Source organism: Budorcas taxicolor, chromosome 4 (assembly GCF_023091745.1).
Source record: "Budorcas taxicolor isolate Tak-1 chromosome 4, Takin1.1, whole genome shotgun sequence".
NCBI lineage: Eukaryota > Metazoa > Chordata > Mammalia > Artiodactyla > Bovidae > Budorcas > Budorcas taxicolor.
Window position 1 is genome coordinate 97,046,888 of NC_068913.1, and position 19,504 is coordinate 97,066,391.

Consider the following 19,504-nt stretch of genomic DNA (forward strand, 5'->3'; position numbering starts at 1 on the left):
ATCTCCTTGTAGTCCAAGAGACTCTTCAGAGTCTTTTCCAGCATTAAAGTTGGAAAGCATCAATTCTTTGGTGCTCAGCCTTCTTTATGGTCCAACTCTCATATCTGTACATGACTACTAGAAAAACCATAACTTTGACTATATGGATTTTTGTTGATAAAGTGATGTCTCTGCTTTTTAATATACTGTCTAGGTTTGTCATAGCTTTTCTTCCAAGGACCAAGCATCTTTGAATTTTGTGGCTACAGTCACTGTCCGCAGTGACTTTGGAGCCCAAGAAAATGAAATCTGTCCCTGTTAATTAACACTTTTCCCCCATCTATTTGCCACAAAGTGTTGAGACTAGATGGCCATGATCTTAGTTTTTTGAATGTTGAGTTTTAAGTCAGCTTTTTCACTCTCCTTTTTCACCTTCATTTAGGAGTTCTTTAGTTCCTCTTTGCTTTCTGCCAGTAGGGTAGTATCATCTGCATATCTGAGGTTGTTGATACTTCTTCTGGCAGTCTTAATTCCAGCTCGTGATTCATCCAGCCCAGTCTTTTGCATGATGTACTCTGCATATGAGTTAAATAAGCAGGGTGACAGTATACAGCTTTGACGTACTTCCTTTCTCAATTTTGAATCGGTCTGTTGTTCTGTGTCCAGTTCTAACTGTTGTTCCTTGTCCTGCATACAGTATTCTCAGGAGACAAATAAGGTGGTCTAATATTTCTAACAGTGGAAACAGTGACAGACTTTATTTTTGACGGGCTCCAAAATCACTGCAGATGGTGACTGCAGTCATGAAATTAAAAGACGCTTACTCCTTGGAAGAAAAGTTATGACCAACCTAGACAGCATATTTAAAAGCAGAGACATTACTTTGCTGACAAAGGTCCGTCTAGTCAAAGCTATGGTTTTTCCAGTAGTCATGTATGGATTTGAGAGTTGGACTATAAAGAAAGCTGAGTGCCAAAGAATTGATGCTTTTGAACTGTGGTTTTGGAGAAGACTCTTGAGAGTCCCTTGGACTGCAAGGAGGACCAAGGAAAGGAAAGGAAATCAGTCCTGGATGTTCATCGGAAGGACTGATGTTGAAGCTGAAACTCCAATACTTTGGCTACCTGAGGCAAAGAGCTGACTCATTTGAAAAGACCCTGATGCTGGGAAAGATTGAAGGCAGGAGGAGAAGGGGAGGACAGAGAATGAGATGGTTGAATGTCATCACTGACTCAACGGACATGAGTTTGAGTAAACCCTGGGTGTTGGTTATGGAAGGGAGGCCTGGTGTCCTGCAGTCCATGGGGTCGCAAAGAGTTGGACAGAACTAAGCGGCTGAACTGAACTGAGTATTCCTATCTCTTTAAGGATTTTCCACTCTTTGATGTGATCCACACAGTCAAGGGGTTTAGTGTAGTCAGTGAGGCAGAAGTAGATGTTTTTCTGGAGCTCTCTTGCTTTCTTTATGATCCACCCGATGTTGACAACTAGATCTCTGGTTCCTCTGCTTTTTCTAAATCCAGCCTGTACATCTGGAAGTTCTTGGTTCATGTTTTGCTGAAGCCTAGCTTGAAGGATTTTGAGCATAACCTTACTAGCGTGTGAAATGAGTGGAGTTGTCTGATAGTTTGAGCATTCTTTGGCATTGCCTTTCTTTGGGATTGGAATGAAGACTGACCTTTTCCAGTCCTGTGGCCATTGCTGTGTTTTCTAAATTTGCTGGCATATTGAGTGTGGCAGTTTAGCAGCATCATCTTTTAGAGTTAGAAACAGCTCAGCTGGAATTCCATCACCTCCACTAGCTTTGTTCATAGTGATGCTTCTTAAGGCCCGCTTGACTTCCCATTCCAGGATGTCTGGCTCTAGGTGAGTGATCACACCATCGTGATTATCTGGGTCATTAAGATCTTTTTTAGTATAGTTCTTCTGTGTATTCTTGCCACCTTTTCTTAAACTCTTCTGCTTCTGTTAGGTCCTTGCCGTTTCTGTCCTTTATTTTGCCCATCTGTCTCTGAACAGTATGAAAAGGCAAAATCCATGTTGCTACAAATGGCATTATTTCATTCTTTTTGTGGTGGAGTCGTGTTTATATATATTTCTACACACATACACATACATCTTCTTTATCCTTTTACCTGTTAGTGGACATTTAGATCTCTTCCATGTCTTGGTTATTGAAAATACTGTTTCTATGAATACTGGGGTGGGTGTATCTTTTCAAATTAGAGGAAAAGCTTTATTTTTATTGGTTTCTTATTGAAATGTTCTTTGAATTGTTAGTGTCTGTAGAGTGGAATGGAAATAGGAATTAAACTTAAGTACAATTTGTAAAATTTAAGTGAAAGGCCATTAACATAGATGCATTCAGTGTAAGTTTGAATTAACCCTTAATTTTAGGAACTCTTTAGATATGTTTTCATTTTTAGTTTTTAGAGAAAAAATACTTTAATCTCTAGTTTTAGTTTGTAACTAAATGATTTTAAAACATAGGGTTTTTTAAGTGCCATTAAAATTGTCTTTTGAAACCTGAATTCTCTTTCCATGTAAATAGCAGCATTTCAGATATTAATGTAAAATTTTGTCCTTGAGAAATTTGAGAGGATGTGTGAGTTTTTCACTTATTACTAAAAGTTCCCAGTATGTATACCCAGATTTTTTTTTCTATATTTTGATTTAGATTGTTCTTTTCTTATACCTATAAAAGCAATATATATTGGAAGTTTTCATATTATACAGTTAGAAAGTTAAAATGTCCTAACTTCCCCCTCTCCAGTAACTATTATTTTTATGTACTTTCATATTTTTTCTATTCACATGTATGTAAATATTTTATATGTGAACATTTTTCTTGTCATTAGTATGCAATAAAAATTATATTTGTAAAGATATGTAAACTTAAGAATTAGTAGAAATTCTGTCCTCTAGAGATTTTGCATTTGAATATTTTAGAGTAAAATATTTGAAAACCTCCAAAAAATTTCAGTGAAACATTTTTACTCTTATTTTTCACAAGTTTCCATTCCAAGTCTCTCTTTAGCCCGTTCAGAGAGTTTTATATTTTTGTGCTGTTGGAAATAAATGCTTGTTTATTGATACTTCCTTCCTGCTTTTGTTCATTCCACTCTATTGCATTCTTAACAGCCTCCTGATTGATCTCTGTGTCTCAGGATCCTCTCACTGTGCCTGTCTCTGCTGCACACTCATTGTTGGTAGACATGTCAAATGATGCTGTGACCCAGTGGGCAAAAGGGGGTGGGAAATGACTCCTGATGGGTACAGGGTTTGTTTTTGGAGTGATGAAAATATTCTAAAATTAGATTATGATGATATTTTTACAGTGGATTAAAAAAAAAAAACAGCTATGTAAATAGGTGAATCACATGGTATTTGGTTAATATTCAGTAAAGTTGTTTAAAAAGCCAATAAAAGATTTAAATATATAAGTCTGATGCAAAAATCAGTGTTACGTAGAGTAAAAGGCATATTGTATGTGAAAGAGCAAAGAAATGGGAAGTATATGTTTTCTAATATGCTTTATAATCAAAGTAATTTTTTATAATTCTTATAATACACATTTGGTAAACATGGAAGTCTTGCCTCCCTAAGTATTGTAAACCGGCCCACTGCTTTTGTTTTTAAGAAGGAACACTTGTCATTTTTTTCATGTGTTACAAAGCTGCTTCTAGGTAAAAATGTGACAGTATGGACGAGGAAGCATGTAAAACTTGGTCTTACATCCCTCTGCATTCTTCCTTGCCTTGTATAGCCCAGGACTCCTTTATTGTCCTCTTAGTGACTCCAGCCCTGTTTTAATATAATTCAAAATCTCTTTCCCACTCTACTGATTTCCATTCCACCCAGAAATTTCCCTTTCTTCAGTGGGTCCTTATTTAAGGTAAGCAGTTTGCTGCATTCATTTATAAGTCATACATCTCTGATATTTGCATTTTAAAAGATTATAGAATAGGGATTAGCAGATGTTTTCTGTGAAGAACCAGCTGTAATTATTGCCATTTCTTTACTCAACCTTGCTATTGTGGGGTGAAATCGGCCACAGACACAGTGTGAATGATTGACTGAGGCCTGATTTGAACCTAAGCAAATCAGATGGAGCCATAGTTTGTCAACCCATGCTATAGAATTCTAAATGGAATGAAGAAATTTAAGGGCAAAAAATTTAGTTATGTCCTCTGCTACTACCATTAATGAAAATGATTTCATTTCTTTACTCTTTTATCTTCCAAGATTATCTGAGGAACAGGTCAGAACCAAGGTACTTTTGAAAGTTTACCAGGGTTTAATTAGAAAATACCAGGCTTTACATGACCACTAAAAACGGTGTAGAATGAGAGTTGAGGTTATTATTAAGGTTAGGTTGGTGTATGTGTGTATTAAGATAAATGTATTTTTCTATGGATGCATATGTTACATATGTGTGTGTGCATACAGTTTTTACTATATTTACTGTGGGGTACATTCGGATAGTCTCTAAAATATTCCTAACAAATTTATTGAATATGAATATAAAAGATAGATGAATTAAACTAGGAAAAAGTCAATATTGCATTATTTGACCCTACTAAAGTAGATAAAGACGAATGAGTATTGGTATGGTTAGCATCTGCTTCCGTATTATTATGGATTGATTGAGATGTTTTACTTCAAGCTGATGTTTCTGTAGCTTTTCCAGCATATGATACTTGTTCATGTATAAAAGAAATTTAATACTGTAACAATGACATTGTTTTTAGATCTGTGGCAAGTATGTTGTCAATCACAAAATTATATTTCTACTACTGTGCAGATCACAATAAACTGTGGAAAATTCTGAAAGAGATGGGAATACCAGACCACCTGACGTGCCTCTTGAGAAACTTGTATGCAGGTCAGGAAGCAACAGTTAGAACTGGACATGGAATAACGGACTGGTTCCAAATAGGAAAAGGAGTACGTCAAGGCTGAATATTGTCACCCTGCTTATGTAACTTCTATGCAGAGTACATCATGAGAAATGCTGGGCTGCAAGAAGCACAAGCTGGAATCAAGATTGCCAGGAGAAATATCAATAACCTCAGATATGCAGATGACACCACTCTTATGGCAGAAAGTGAAGAGGAACTAAAAAGCCTTTTGATGAAAGTGAAAGAGGAGAGTGAAAAAGTTGGCCTAAAGCTCAGCATTCAGAAAACGAAGATCATGGCATCTGGTCCCATCACTTCATGGGAAATAGGTGTTTTTGGGGGGCTCCCAAATCACTGCAGATGGTGACTGCAGCCATGAAATTAAAAGACGCTTACTCCTTGGAAGGAAAGTTATGACCAACCTAGTTAGCATATTGAAAAGCAGAGACATTTCTTTGCCGACAAAGGTCTGTCTAGTCAAGGCTATGGTTTTTCCAGTGGTCATGTATGGATGTGAGAGTTGGACTGTGAAGAAAGCTGAGTGCTAAAGAATTGATGCGTTTGAACTGTGGTGTTGGAGAAGACTCTTGAGAGTCCCTTGGACTGCACGGAGATCCAACCAGTCCATTCTAAAGCAGATCAGTCCTGGGTGTTCTTTGGAAGGAATGATGCTAAAGCTGAAGCTCCAGTACTTTGGCCACCTTATGTGAAGAGTTGACTCACTGGAAAAGACTCTGATGCTGGGAGGGATTAGGGGGCGGGAGGAGAAGGGGACAACAGAGGATGAGATGGCTGGATGGCATCACTGACTCGATGGACGTGAGTCTGAGTGAACTCCGGGAGTTGGTGATGGACAGGGAGGCCTGGCGTGCTGCAGTTCACGGGGTCGCAAAGAGTCAGACACGACTGAGCTACTGAACTGAACTGAATATTTCCAAGTAACAATAGTGAGAAGATTTGCATTTGCCATATCAGTGTTTTGCAAATTACTGGATAATGCAAAATGACCATCACTCTTAATGGGTTTCTCAGGAAAATATTTTCTCATAAAATTGACTCTAAACGAAGATCATGGCATCCAGTCCCATCACTCCATGGGAAATAGATGGAGAAACAGTGGAAACAGTGTCAGACTTTATCTTTTTCAGCTCCAGAATCACTGCAGATGGTGATTGCAGCCATGAAATTAAAAGACGCTTACTCCTTGGAAGAAAAGTTATGATCAACCTAGACAGCACATTCAAAAGCAGAGACATTACTTTGCCGACTGAGGTCTGTCTAGTCAAGGCTATGGTTTTTCCTGTGGTCATGTATGGATGTGAGAGTTGGACTGTGAAGGAGGCTGAGCGCCAAAGAATTGATGCTTTTGAACTGTGGTGTTGGAGAAGACTCTTGAGAGTCCCTTGGACTGCAAGATCCAACCAGTCCATTCTGAAGGAGATCAGCCCTGGGATTTCTTTGGAAGGAATGATGCTGAAGCTGAAACTCCAATACTTTCGCCACCTCATGTGAAGAGTTGACTCATTTGAAAAGACTCTGATGCTGGGAGGGATTGGGGGCAGGAGGAGAAGGGAACGACAGAGGATAAGATGGCTGGATGGTGTCACTGACCTGATGAACACGAGGCTGCGTGAAGTACGGGAGTTGGTGATGGACAGGGAGGCCTGGCGTGCTGCGATTCACGGGGTTGCAAAGAGTTGGACACGACTGAGCGACTGAACTGACTGACTGAGGGAGTCCAAACCACTCTGGAAAACAAAATGGCATATTTTACCCCCAAATATGTGGTTTTCTTGTAAACTTTGTCATTTCATTATATGTCTTGAACAGGTATTTTAGATGACTTTGACTTTATTAAACAAACCTGTGTGTCAAATTTTTATTTTTCTTAGTCAAGATTGAAATATTTTTTCTCTGCTATTAAATTAGAACCAGTCAAGAGAATAAATCAGTTAAATAAAGCATTGCCCCTTCCCTCAATAAAAATAATTATATTGCACACTCGTTCTACCTCTTTTCTCCTTCTAACTCCATCCTGATAGTTATCATTCATTTATTTCAGCAAATAGTTGAGTAACTGTTACATGCCTGGCAGTTGTTTTAGGTACTGGGAACAAAACAGTGAGCCAAACAACCTTTGCCCTTATAGAGCTTATGTTTTAGAGTAAGGAGAGGGCAGTAAACATTTGATTGTTGTTTAATATAAAAGTTATGTCATATGTTAGAAGATAAGTGCTGAAGTAGTACTAACCTGTTACCTAATGTTAACACTGTCCTCTTATTTTCTCTTTCAATTTATAGTTCCAATGACAGGATTCACACAGAGAGCAACCATTGATCCAGAGCTGAATGAAATACATGTCTTATCTGGACTCAGCAAAGACAAGGAAAAGAGGGAAGAGAATGTCAGAAATTCATTCTGGATTTACGATATTGTAAGAAATAGTTGGTAAGTAGCTCTTGTCTGTGTTGAAATCCCTGTGTAACATTTCTTTGAGGTTGAGGTTGTTGGTTTATTCAGAAGAAGAGGGAGGTAGAAGGCTTACCTTAGTTTGTGATGTCATATATTTTAATACCAGTATTAGAGATTGGAAGAATGAGTATTGGTACCCATGTTTACAATGATGTCCAGCAATGGATTTTACCTCTGAATTTTTCAGTTAGTAGATATCTCCTGGTTGAGCATCAGGAGAATTATATTTCAGTCTATCTTTTGCTACCATGTAGATGAGTAAGCTTGAGAACAATGTATTTTTAATGTTCCCAGGCCTTTCTTAGTTTTTATGAAATGAAGCAGTTTGACTAGAGCAAGATTGAGAGAAGGGGTGTATTATTATTTAGCATATTCAAACCTAGGACCCTTTTGTCACAGAGCACCTCACAGAACTGCTATACATTTTTCTTTGAAAAACACTGACCTAGAGGACCCAGCTCTAATGTTCTGTAGTACTACCTAAGTGAATATTCTCCAGAACAGAGGAACTTCTGAGAACTTCCATTCAGTAATGGAAGGTGATGCTCGGCAACTAAGGGATTTGTTATCTTCTAAATAGGACATTTATTTATAGTAAGAATGAAAGCAATCTGTTGTGAGTTTTTATTGTATAATAGATAAATATGATATCATCTCTTTCAACCTTTGGTTTAAGCCTTCATATATGCTGATCCTATTTCATAACACAAAGTAGGTTGTTCTTAAATGAGATTTTGATGGACATTAAAGAACTTCAGAACTCAGTTCTAACAAATTCGGACTATTTTATATGAGAGTGACCAGAACTTTAAGATTTGATGTGAACAAATTTATAATCTTTTGTTGGTAATTAGACATTGCATTAATTTGCTTGCTACAATTATATTAACCTTATGTGTACTGCTAATTTTCTAGGATAGAATGCCTTAAAAGCAATGTCTTGCAGGTCTTGTGTCTATAAGAATGATCAAGCTGCAAAGGATAATCCAAGTAAAAGTCTTCAGGAGGAAGAACCATGTCCAAGATTTGCCCATCAGCTTGTATATGATGAATTACACAAGGTATCCTAACTACATTGACTGGTAAACTTTCTATGACGTACAATCAGAAAGAATCTCAAAATAACTGTTTCTGATTATTTTCAGTAGATCTGAATAAAAATAACCAACATTTACTAGAATATGTAGCACAGATATCACTTCTCCCTGAAATTCCTTAAAAGAATAAACATTTTTGCATAATCCATAGTTCCTGGCACATTTCGTATGAAAATGGCCAGTGGCTATTGCTTCTTAGCTGCATAGATCTGATATATAGCATGGCCTATTGTTTCTGTAACATGAATATTCAAGTAGAAGATACACAGTTTTCAGCACTTGTATACCTTTTTCCATGATATGAAAAGATATATATAACTTCCTGATTTTAGATTTTCCTGTTGTATAAGAAATCTTTATTTTTCCTATGATAGACATATCTATTCCATCAGCCTTGTGAAAATAGTTCTGAATTCTGAAGTTTTCGTGTCACTAAGTGTTTAGTGTGGTTTCCTTAGGTATTTCTCCCTTAAACTTTACATATAGTTTAATGATTGGGCTCAGATTATATAGTAAATTCCTGACAGAACCGTATTCTTTCTGTTAAATTCTCAATCATTTGAGATCTTTAGGTAAATGATACCATTCAAATAACTAAAACCCCTTTCTCTGAGAGTCTCCCAAAGTGAAGGTTAAATGAATTCCTATCTATAGGATAGAAATAATATCTCTGTTGTATAACACTGCTGATTATAAATGTTTCAAAATATCAAAAAATGCTTTACCACTTTGAATACAGACTATTGCTAAACCTTTAATAGTGTCATTATGCCATTATTGGATTCCTTTCACATTTCTTGTGTGGTATTGTCAGGGGAGCATGTAATTTCCTCATTCTGTCTTGCCACAGCAAAAATTGAAGTGGCAGACCAGTGTTACAGCTTGGTTACAGCTCAGTTTAAGCAGTGGACCAGTGCTACAGCTCAGTTACAGCTCAGTTTTATTTGCCAAGCAAGGGGAAATGCATCCTCTAGGAGTGAGGGTGGGCCAACCCAAAAGAAGCGCTGGGCTCAATTTTGACTCCTCTTTTTATATGACTTTTCTCCTCCCCCTGAGCCTGCCCTGTGTAAATTGGGCTAGCCAGGAGGGCTGTTTGCTTCACCTGAGGTTCTCACTCCAGTCCTTGGAACTTCCTTTGTTCTGTTTTTGTGGGCTTTTTCCTTTCTTTGTCTTTTAGCCACTGCTATATTGGACTCCTGTTTCCTATTCTAACTATCTAACAGTATTAATTATATGATAGAATAATATTTTAAAAGTTATTTCACAAATCGTACATCTCATTTAATATTCAACATTAGGGCTAATATTTAGTTATATTCATATTGAAACATTCAACAAAAGTTAAGATGCTAAAAATTTTTAAACTTCTAGCTATTTTTGACCTTCAGTAATTCAACTTGTGTGTCAGTTTTTTTAAAAGATGATTTTTTATTATGATCGACCCTTGATTAACTTGATAATCCCCATTATTTGTTGCCTAAGCAAACTGTATCTTAGGATAGCTTCTTACTACCATTGCTCTATTTTTATGTCTTTCATTTTCAGTGTAACTGTGGTAATACAGCTTATTTTAATATGAAATGTAATTTAAGGAAGTAATCACAGTACTTTAAAGTAAAATGAAAACTTGAGAAAAATCAGAGGAAGCCTTTGGTAGACATGCAGGGATGTTTTAGTTTTTTTGTATGAGTAAAGCTAAACAAGTTACATGTTATACACTGCTACCAAAATGAAGAAATTTTACTACGATTTTCCTGAGTATGCATGCATTTTTAAAATATCTGATTTGCTTTATTTATTATAGGTTCATTATTTATTTGGTGGGAATCCAGGAAAATCATGCTCCCCAAAGATGAGATTAGATGACTTCTGGTCACTGAAATTGTGTAGGCCTTCAAAAGATTACTTACTGCGGCATTGCAAGTACCTCATAAGAAAACACAGGTATAAAAATAATTCACTAAAAACTTTTATTTAGCATAATCAGCTATTGTTGATATTACCTAAGCTTTGGAGATGTAACTTTATCTTTGGAAATTTAGTGACACGACAGTGTAAATATTGTGAAGATCGTGACTTTTGTAAATGCCCTGTTACTCTCCTTATTTTTTTCTTTCTTTTTTAAAGAAAGGTACAAAGTGAAGATAGATCTTAATGCTAAAAGTTATTAAAGATAAGCAAGGATATATTGCAACTGTCAAAATAATGGGAAAAGTTTCTATGAACATGGTGAGCTTACCTTCAAGTAACTCAAGGCCTAACCCACTGCAAATAATATCATTTCTAGAATTATTGGCATTTGACTGACCTATTGTTGATTCTCTTAACAGTAAATATGATGATATAGTTGACTAAATAATCTCTTTATACTTTAATGTTTCAGAATATAATTTAAAATATTATAGTTTTGCATCATTACTTTTGCAATATAATTGCAAAATCATGTAATCAAACATTTTCATATATATCTCCTCAGTCTTGTTTGTTTTTTAGCCTTAGCAAATGATAAGCTACTGAAAAATGTAGAAAAATACATCTGTTCCCTTGGTTGCTAATAGTGTTAGATTGTAATTAAAATTTACAGTTTGGGGGGAGAGACAGCTTTTAATGATGATAATAGATACCATAGATTGCCGGGAGAAATATCAGTAACCTCAGATATGCAGATGACACCACCTTTATGGCAGAAAGTGAAGAGGAACTAAAAAGCCTCTTGATGAAAGTGAAAGAGGAGAGTGAAAAAGTTGGCTTAAAGCTCAACATTCAGAAAATGAAGATCATGGCATCTGGTCCCATCACTTCATGGGAAATAGATGGGGAAACAGTGTCAGACTTCAGTTTTTGGGGGCTCCAAAATCACTGCAGATGGTGATTGCAGCCGTGAAATTAAAAGATGCTTACTCCTTAGAAGAAAAGTTATGACCAACCTAGATAGCATATTGAAAAGCAGAGACATTACTTTACCAGCAAAGGTCCGTCTAGTCAAGGCTATGGTTTTTCCTGTGGTCATGTATGGATTTGAGAGTTGGACTGTGAAGAAAGCTGAGCACCGAAGAATTGATACTTTTGAACTGTGGTGTTGGCGAAGACTCTTTGAGAGTCCCTTGGACTGCAAGGACATCCAACCAGTCCATTCTAAAGGAGATCAGCCCTGGGATTTCTTTGGAGGGAATGATGCTGAAGCTGAAACTCTAATACTTTGGCCACCTCATGCAAAGAGTTGACTCATTGGAAAAGACTCTGATGGTGGGAGGGATTGGGGGCAGGAGGAGAAGGGGACGACAGAGGATGAGATGGCTGGATGGCATCACTGACTCGATGGACTGAGTGATGGATGGAGTCTGAGTGAACTCCTCGAGTTGGTGATGGACAGGGAGGCCTGCGTGCTGTGATTCATGGGGTCGTAAAGAGTCGGACACAACTGAGTGACTGAACTGAACTGAACTGATGAACAATGTTTGTATGCTAAATCCTGCATGTTATTTGCACAATAAGTCAGTGGAGAAGTTACTGTTACAGTTACTCTTTTTGTAAAAGAGGAAATGGAGCCATTTTTAAGTGGATTGTGTAACTCATCTAAGGTCATTCAGCTGTGACAGCAGGATTTGATCCTGAGTATTCTGACTCCAGAGTTTTTACCACTTTACCACCACCGCCACTTCCACTTCATACACATATGTATATACACAGACATGCATACTTATGTGTATTTATATGTTTATTATATAATTATGTATTATATTTTATTAATATATAGAATAAAATTAAAACCTCTGTGTAGGTATAAAATAGATTTTTATTTCTTTATCATATCATGTTTACCTGTTATTTCTTACTCTGCTTTCACAAGTTGTGCTTAAGAAACAAATTTATAAGAGATATGAGGTGCTTCTGTTGCTTTGTCATTACTATGAATAAGTAAGAGTATTTCCTATAGAATCTATAGGAGAAAGGGGCTGAATTGTCACGTTGGATGGATAGCAACATTCTGTCTTATTAGCAACATTTAAGCTTAAAGTACCTTCCAGTCTAGTTCCAGTTCAGTCACTCAGTTGTGTCCGACTCTTTACTACCGCATGAATTGCAGCACGCCAGGCCTCCCTGTCCATCACCAACTGCCAGAGTTTACTCAGACTCACGTCCATCGAGTCGGTGATGCCATCCAGCCATCTCATCCTCTTGTCGTCCCCTTCTCCTCCTGCCCTCAATCCCTCCCAGCATCAGGGTCTTTTCCAATGAGTCAACTCTTTGCATGAGGTGGCCAAAGTATTAGAGTTTCAGCTTTAGCATCAGTCCTTCCATTGAACACCCAGGACTGATCTCCTTTAGAATGGACTGGTTGGATCTCTTTGCAGTCCAAGGGACTCCCAAAGAGTCTTCTCCAACACCACAGTTCAAAAGTATCAATTCTTCGGCGCTCAGCTTTCTTCACAGTCCAACTCTCAAATCCATACATGACCACTGGAAAAACCATAGCCTTGACTAGACGGACCTTTGTTGGCAAAGTAATGTCTCTGCTTTTCAATATGGATAGGTTGGTCATAACTTTCCTTCAGCTAATGTTATTTTGCATTGCTAAAATTTTGTTCCTTGGTATTTTACTTAATGTTAAACTTTGTTTTTAAAGGGATAAGACAGGTTTGGGAAAATCATAGTCGGTTTTTTTTTTTTTCTTTCGCTACATGAGATACAACAACTATAGTTAGAATGTTGAGTTTGGTTTTTGAAAAAAATTTCCTGACCAAAAGCCCACTAGAGATGTAAAAGAGCTGTTTAGTACTATATGAAAAGAATTGGAATTTACTTGTAAATACTTCCCTCTGGCCTTTAATTAGAAAAGTAATACATGGTTAAAAAAGGATAAAAAAGTCCTCTCTCTCTACTGCAGAGAATTGAATCATCCCTCATCCCACCATTCAGAAATAATATTTTGGTTATGTATCCCGTGAACTGTAGGTGCACAAATAAATTTTTGTTGCTTTAACTAAAAAATAGGAATCATCTTGCTTTGAATCTGATTTCTTTTAATAAGTGATGTATTATAAACGTCTTATTCCTTACATTAGTAAATATAATGGCTACATAGTGTTCTACTCTGTGTAATTTACATAACTAGTCTCCTTTTGTAGAATATTTAGATTATTTCTAACTTATTTGCATTTATAAATAACAGAAATAACAGTGTGGTTAATGTTATCATGTAAGTCTGTGTGCTCCTCTGTGGCTTCTCTGGTGGCTCAGATGGTCAAGAATCAACCTGCAATCCAGGAGGCCTGGGTTCGATCCTTGGATCGGGAAGATCCTCTAGAGAAGGAAGTGGCAACACACTCCAGTATTCTTGCCTGGAGAATCTCATGGGCAGAGGAGTCTGGCAGTCTACATTATTTTTGATCTTTGGCAGTTTTTCTCCTTTAAAAATCTATCAGTGGGCAGGCAAAATGACAGTTTATGGGAATCTGAAATACTATGAAATATTATGGCATCTTTTAAGTTTTAGATACAAAGCATCATTGTTAGTGACTTGTGCTAGTAAATGCACAAAGTGAGGCATGAAAGTGAATAAGGAAAATAATAATCAGTAACAAATTATTTAAATTTGTAATTATATGATGAAAGACTAGCAAATCTTGTGAGTGTGATTCATGAAATAAAGTGACTGAAGTTGAAAGACAGTTTTGTGTGATTGAGCAAATAATAAGCCTTTGAAATTTGTTACTATTTAGTTGAAATATAAATTTTAGTTAAAATACAAATTTGGAGGGAGACAAATTTGTATTGACTGCCAAGAATGTGTCTTTGTTCTTAATGGTGCCACGTGATACAGAAAATAAAGTGCCACTCTTCTGTAACATTCAAGTTTCCAAACATATGATTGGGGGATAGAAAGGGGCAAAAGAAAACCGTTATTGATAGGATTAGTCCCTTGTTCCTTTAGGTAGAGGGCACAGTTATTGGCTGAAATATAATTCTAGATGGCAGACATAAGTCCAGTAATAAGTTTTAGCAGGCTAACCAAAAAAGCTTAGAAAAAACACAACTTCCAGGAAAATGGATGCTTTTGCTGGATTTATTTAATAGAACCATAGATATGTGTTGATTAAGTTATCAGATTACAAAGGATAAAGACATACTTAGAGTATCTCACTGGAAAAGAAAGAGTATATCCAGAGAATTAAAGTACTTTCTTAGCACTTGAACATTGAGGCCTAATGAAGAATTGTTTAAGATACTGAGACAATTCTGATTAGCTAGAAGCTACTGAAGTAACTTTCCTTATAATTGAGCCTTTCTCTTTCTGCTTCTTTCTGTCTGGTTTTCTTGTTCTACTTCCTGACTCTGTCTTCCCTTACGGCTTTGGTAGGTAGCTAGGTAGGAAGGGAGAGGATAGAAGGGAAAGGATCTACCATTTCATGTCTTCTACCTGTTGCCTTCTGTGGTTTGTGTTTTTGTGTTCTTGTGTATCTCTCATTCAGTTTCTCTAAGAGCTTATCTTAGAGAAAGTTCCCTGGAGAGTGTATCCTGGAAAGAATTTTGCCAGACCACTTTATAAATGGCTCAGCAAGCTCAAGATGACTGCTTTTGGTTCAGGTGCCAAAACTAATTCATTGTGGACAGGATGGTAGTGTAACATGACTAAAACTCTCATCTGAGGGTTGTAAGGCTGGTGACAATCAGGGTATTATCTGATACAGGAAAACTGTAATATTTTGCCTGTCTTTGCCCCTCCTTGCAGGTACCCTTTCACTGCGGTTAGTTCTAAACACAGGAAATTGTTGATGCTGTCAGCTGAACATAGTCATGAAAGGCTCATTACTATTTTCCTTTTCCAAATGAAATTTAATGTCTTTTCTTTCCTTTTGTATAATACTTTGAAAAGCATACCAATTTTTTGGAAATAAATCCATATATAATTCTGTTACAAAAGGAATTACTATTTAAATATATAGTTGAAGCAGACTTTTAATTTAGGAGAACTCATTGTTTCCTTTCTGCTTTGGAATCAGAGAAACTTGAGTTTAATTCTGTTTCTGCTGCTTACTAGGTTTTAGCATGGCCAAATTCATTTACTGGGCAACAGTTCTTCATCTCTTTTGCTTTTTAAATGATCATCAACTTGTCATAGAGGTTATGTGAGGATAAATGAAATGATATATATAAGATGCTTGATATAGTATCTAGCACAAACAATTGATAAATGGTTAGTACAGTTGTTTTTGTTATTGTTATTACTGACTGAGATGTGAAAGTAGTCTCATTAAAAATAATTAATCATTAAAAGAAACTGTAGTCATTTTGGTTTCTGAAGTATCTGTTAAACACCTCCAGTAGAAAGTATGTGACGCAAATCTAGGAAAGTATTTTTATTTTATCCCTACTTATGTTTTTATGAAACACACTTAACTGTTTTGTAGTTCTGTTATAAAAAATATTTGATACATCCACTGTGTTAATAGTTGACTTAATCTTAGCTTATAGTTTTAAGAAGAGGGTAGTGAATGAGTGAAGTTGCTCAGTTGTGTCTGACTCTTTGCAACCCCATGGAACGTAGCCTACCAGGCTCCTCTGTCCATGGCATTTTCCAGGCAAGAATACTGATGTGGGTTGCCGTTTCCTTCTCCAGAAGATCTTCCCGACCCAGGGATTGAACCCAGGTGTCCCGCATTGTAGGCAGGCACTTTACTGTCTGAGCCACCAGGGAAGTCCCTAAGAATAGGGTAGGATATGTTCTTATCTAGTCTCTAGCACCACAGCCTGGCATTACCATTGTTTCCAGAGGCTCCACATGTACACTGTTTATATAAGTGGCAGTATTCTTACTTCTGGATTCTTAAGCACAGATTTTTTGTATATCCACAATGTCTCCTCAGATACAGAGTATTTCACTCCAGATTGGAAAGACATTTCTGATGCTTTTTCATAACTCTAAAGCAATTACTATTCTTGTTTGCATTTTCTAGGTTTGAAGAAAAGGCCCAAATGGATCCCCTTAGTGCTCTGAAATATTTACAAAATGATCTTTATATAACTGTGGATCATTCAGACCCAGAAGAGACTAAAGAGGTAAAGGTGATAATAAACTTCAGAAATTGAATGTTTTTAAAAAAGTTTCTAACTTACATTTGTTGACTTTGTTCTTGAGTGTTTAAAGGGAAGTGAGGAATATATGATAACACTAAATATTTTTAAAATGATATGGAGCAGATGAAATAGAAATTGAATAGACATATTTCTATTTAATAATGTAAGATTCAAGTCAGAAACCTGTGATCCATTCAGAAAAGAATTCTCAGGTATGAAGTTGTAACTTATACATTAGTGTTTGTATTGGGAAGGAAATAGAAAATTTTACTTCTGCCATAGTTCCATGCTTCTTTTACTTAAGGGTTATGTAACGTTCAGTATAAACTTTTTCTATCAGTACTCCAAAATCCCTTAAAAGAAGAAGGAAAACTCTCCTTTAATATAAGAAGAGAGTGAAGAGAGGTTGGTAGGAATAACATCTTTGCTGGCTTGATACTTAGTTATTTGAATGTTGTAGCACTACAGTTTTACTATAGGCCTCAAGCTTTGTTCATCAGTAGCCCCTAAGCTTGAGAAATTAGTAACAGATCATTACTTTTCGGTTTTCTCTTTTGATACATAACATGGGACGGAAGCAGCTGTTTGTAAGAATATTCTTAGGGTGTATGTGCTTATCCCTATTATGTGAATACACCTGCCGTGAGTTTCATGGTCTTACTAACGTTTCTTCCTGCTGACTTCTAAGACTCCTTTTGTCACTTCTTCCTTTCCCCAGCTATTCTTGTTCATGCTTCATTCAACAGCATCTGAACTGCAGTCCATTTACCTTCATTCTCAGAATTGGTGACCATATGTGGTTCCCTTCCTTCACCTGTTTCCCTGTTAGCTGTTGCAGTGCTTTGGCTTCATAATAGCAACATCACACAGTGTTTTTCTCTGTTCAGCATTGACACAGATTTCAGATTTAATGTCGAATGACTTTCAGGCACCAGGTTCATTGTACTTTCAAGCAGAAGAGTCTGCATGTTCTTGGCACCAAAACAAATAAATATTCTTTCATAGTTGCCTATGATGAAAATAAGCCCCAGTTCTCTTACTCAGTATTGGTTACAGCCCTTCAGCAGATGGAGGATCAGCAAAACACAATTTAAAACCCCCTGAAGAAAGATCATGGCATCTACTCCCAACAGTTCATGGCAAGTAGAAGGGGAAAAAGTGGAAGTAGTGACAGATTTTATTTTCTTGGGCTCCAAAGTCAGTGCAGACAGTGACTGCAGCCATGAAATTAAAAGCCGCTTGCTCCTTGGAAGGAAAGCTGTGGCCAACCTAGACAGGGTATTAAAAAGCAGAGACATCACTTTGCCAGCAAAGGTCCATATAGTCAAAGCTGTGGTTTTTCCCTAGTCATGTCTGGACATGAGAGTTGAACCATAAAGAAGGCTGAGTGCTGAAGAAGTGATACTTTCGAATTGTGGTGTTGGAGAAGACTTTTGAGAGTCCCTTAGATTGCACGGAGATCAAACCAGTCTATCCTAAGGGAAGTCAACCCGGAATATGCATTGGAAGGACTGATACTGAATCTGAAGCTCCAATAAGTTGACCACCTGATGTGAAGAGGCAACTTATTGGAAAATCCCCTAATGCTTGGAGAGATTGAAGGCAAAAGGAGAAGAGGGCAGCAGAGGATGAGATGGTTATGGACTCAACGGACTTGAATTTGAGCAAACTCTGGGAGATAGTGGAGGACAGGGAAGCCTGGCGTGCTGCGTGAGGTTGCAGAGAGTTGGGCACAGATTAGCTATAACAATAATCATGATTTTGCCAAGTAGCAGAATATATTTAGATTAATCTGTTATGAATTATATTAATAAGCTGAAGATAGTTGTGAAAAGTGCATTATTGTTCATTTTGTTAGACTTGTATGTTTGGGAGATAAATGGATTTTCTTGTGTTTTCACTATACTCTGTCTAAAATGGCTATAATCCGGGAACACGCATTTTTCTCTTATTTTTAAAAACCAAAACAAAATACTGCGAAGTAAATAATTTCAGCTGTGTGAGCTGCAAGTAGGCCAAAGAAAACAGACAGTTTGTTCTTAAAGCTAAGCTAATGGGAAAAACCAGGACAGGGAGGTATCTCAAGTTGAAATAGTCATACTAAGAATTTTGATGATGAGTTTCTGTTTTCCTGAAGACTATCAAATTATGATTTTGTATGCCACAGACTTCCATTCTATTTCTTAAATAGAGTAGAAGTTAGGAAAAAGTGATGTCATTCTTTTTATTCATGTATGTGTCAGCATCAGAATCACTTTAGAAACTTTTTCAAAACAATACCCACACTCGAAGATTCTTCTCTGTCTACTCTTTTATAATGGAAAACTGAAAACACATCTAAAACATTGAGGATTGCTGATCTGTAAGTTTATTATTTTGTTTAAAAATGTGTGGCCAGATTTTGTTTGGGGAGAGAAATCCCTGGTGACAGCTCCAGTATGTATATGTACTTACAGTATTTGTTAGTGGGGCATGTAGATCTTCACTTTTCCTTGTAAGAAATCATTCCCCTTATTGAAAAAGGCCTATACTGCTGTTCATTTTCTGTAGTAGCTTGGTTTTGCTTTCTGTGTATGTTTTACAAAATGTTAAATGATTTTATCAGCAATTGGCTTCCCTGATAGCTCAGTTGGTAAAGAATACTCCTGCAGTGCAGGAGACCCCAGTTCGATTCCTGGGTTGGGAAGAGCCACTGGAGAAGGGATAGACTACCCACTCCAGTATTCTTGGGCTTCCCTTGTGGCTCAGCTGGTAAAGAATCCACCTGCAATGCAGGAGACCTGGGTTCAATCCCTGGGTTGGGAAGACCCCCTTAAGAAAGGAAAGACTACCCACTCTGGTATTCTGGGCTAGAGAATTCCATAGACTGTATACTCCATGGGGTCGCTAAGAGTTGGACATGACTGAGTGACTTTCACTTTCAAAAATGGTTTTTAGATTTTTCTCCCCCTTTTTTGAATCATCATTGTGCCTGT

General features: G+C 37.0%; 1 protein-coding gene across 1 annotated transcript in view; it reads left to right on the plus strand.

Annotated features, from left to right (window-relative positions):
• Nucleotides 1-19,504, plus strand: part of MKLN1 (muskelin 1) — a 202,018-nt gene that overhangs the window by 168,901 nt on the left and 13,613 nt on the right. The window contains exons 13-16 of the mRNA XM_052638533.1: nt 7,182-7,329; nt 8,300-8,414; nt 10,255-10,394; nt 16,409-16,511. Of these exons, the coding sequence (XP_052494493.1) occupies nt 7,182-7,329; nt 8,300-8,414; nt 10,255-10,394; nt 16,409-16,511 (506 nt within the window). The remainder of the gene's footprint in view (nt 1-7,181; nt 7,330-8,299; nt 8,415-10,254; nt 10,395-16,408; nt 16,512-19,504) is intronic.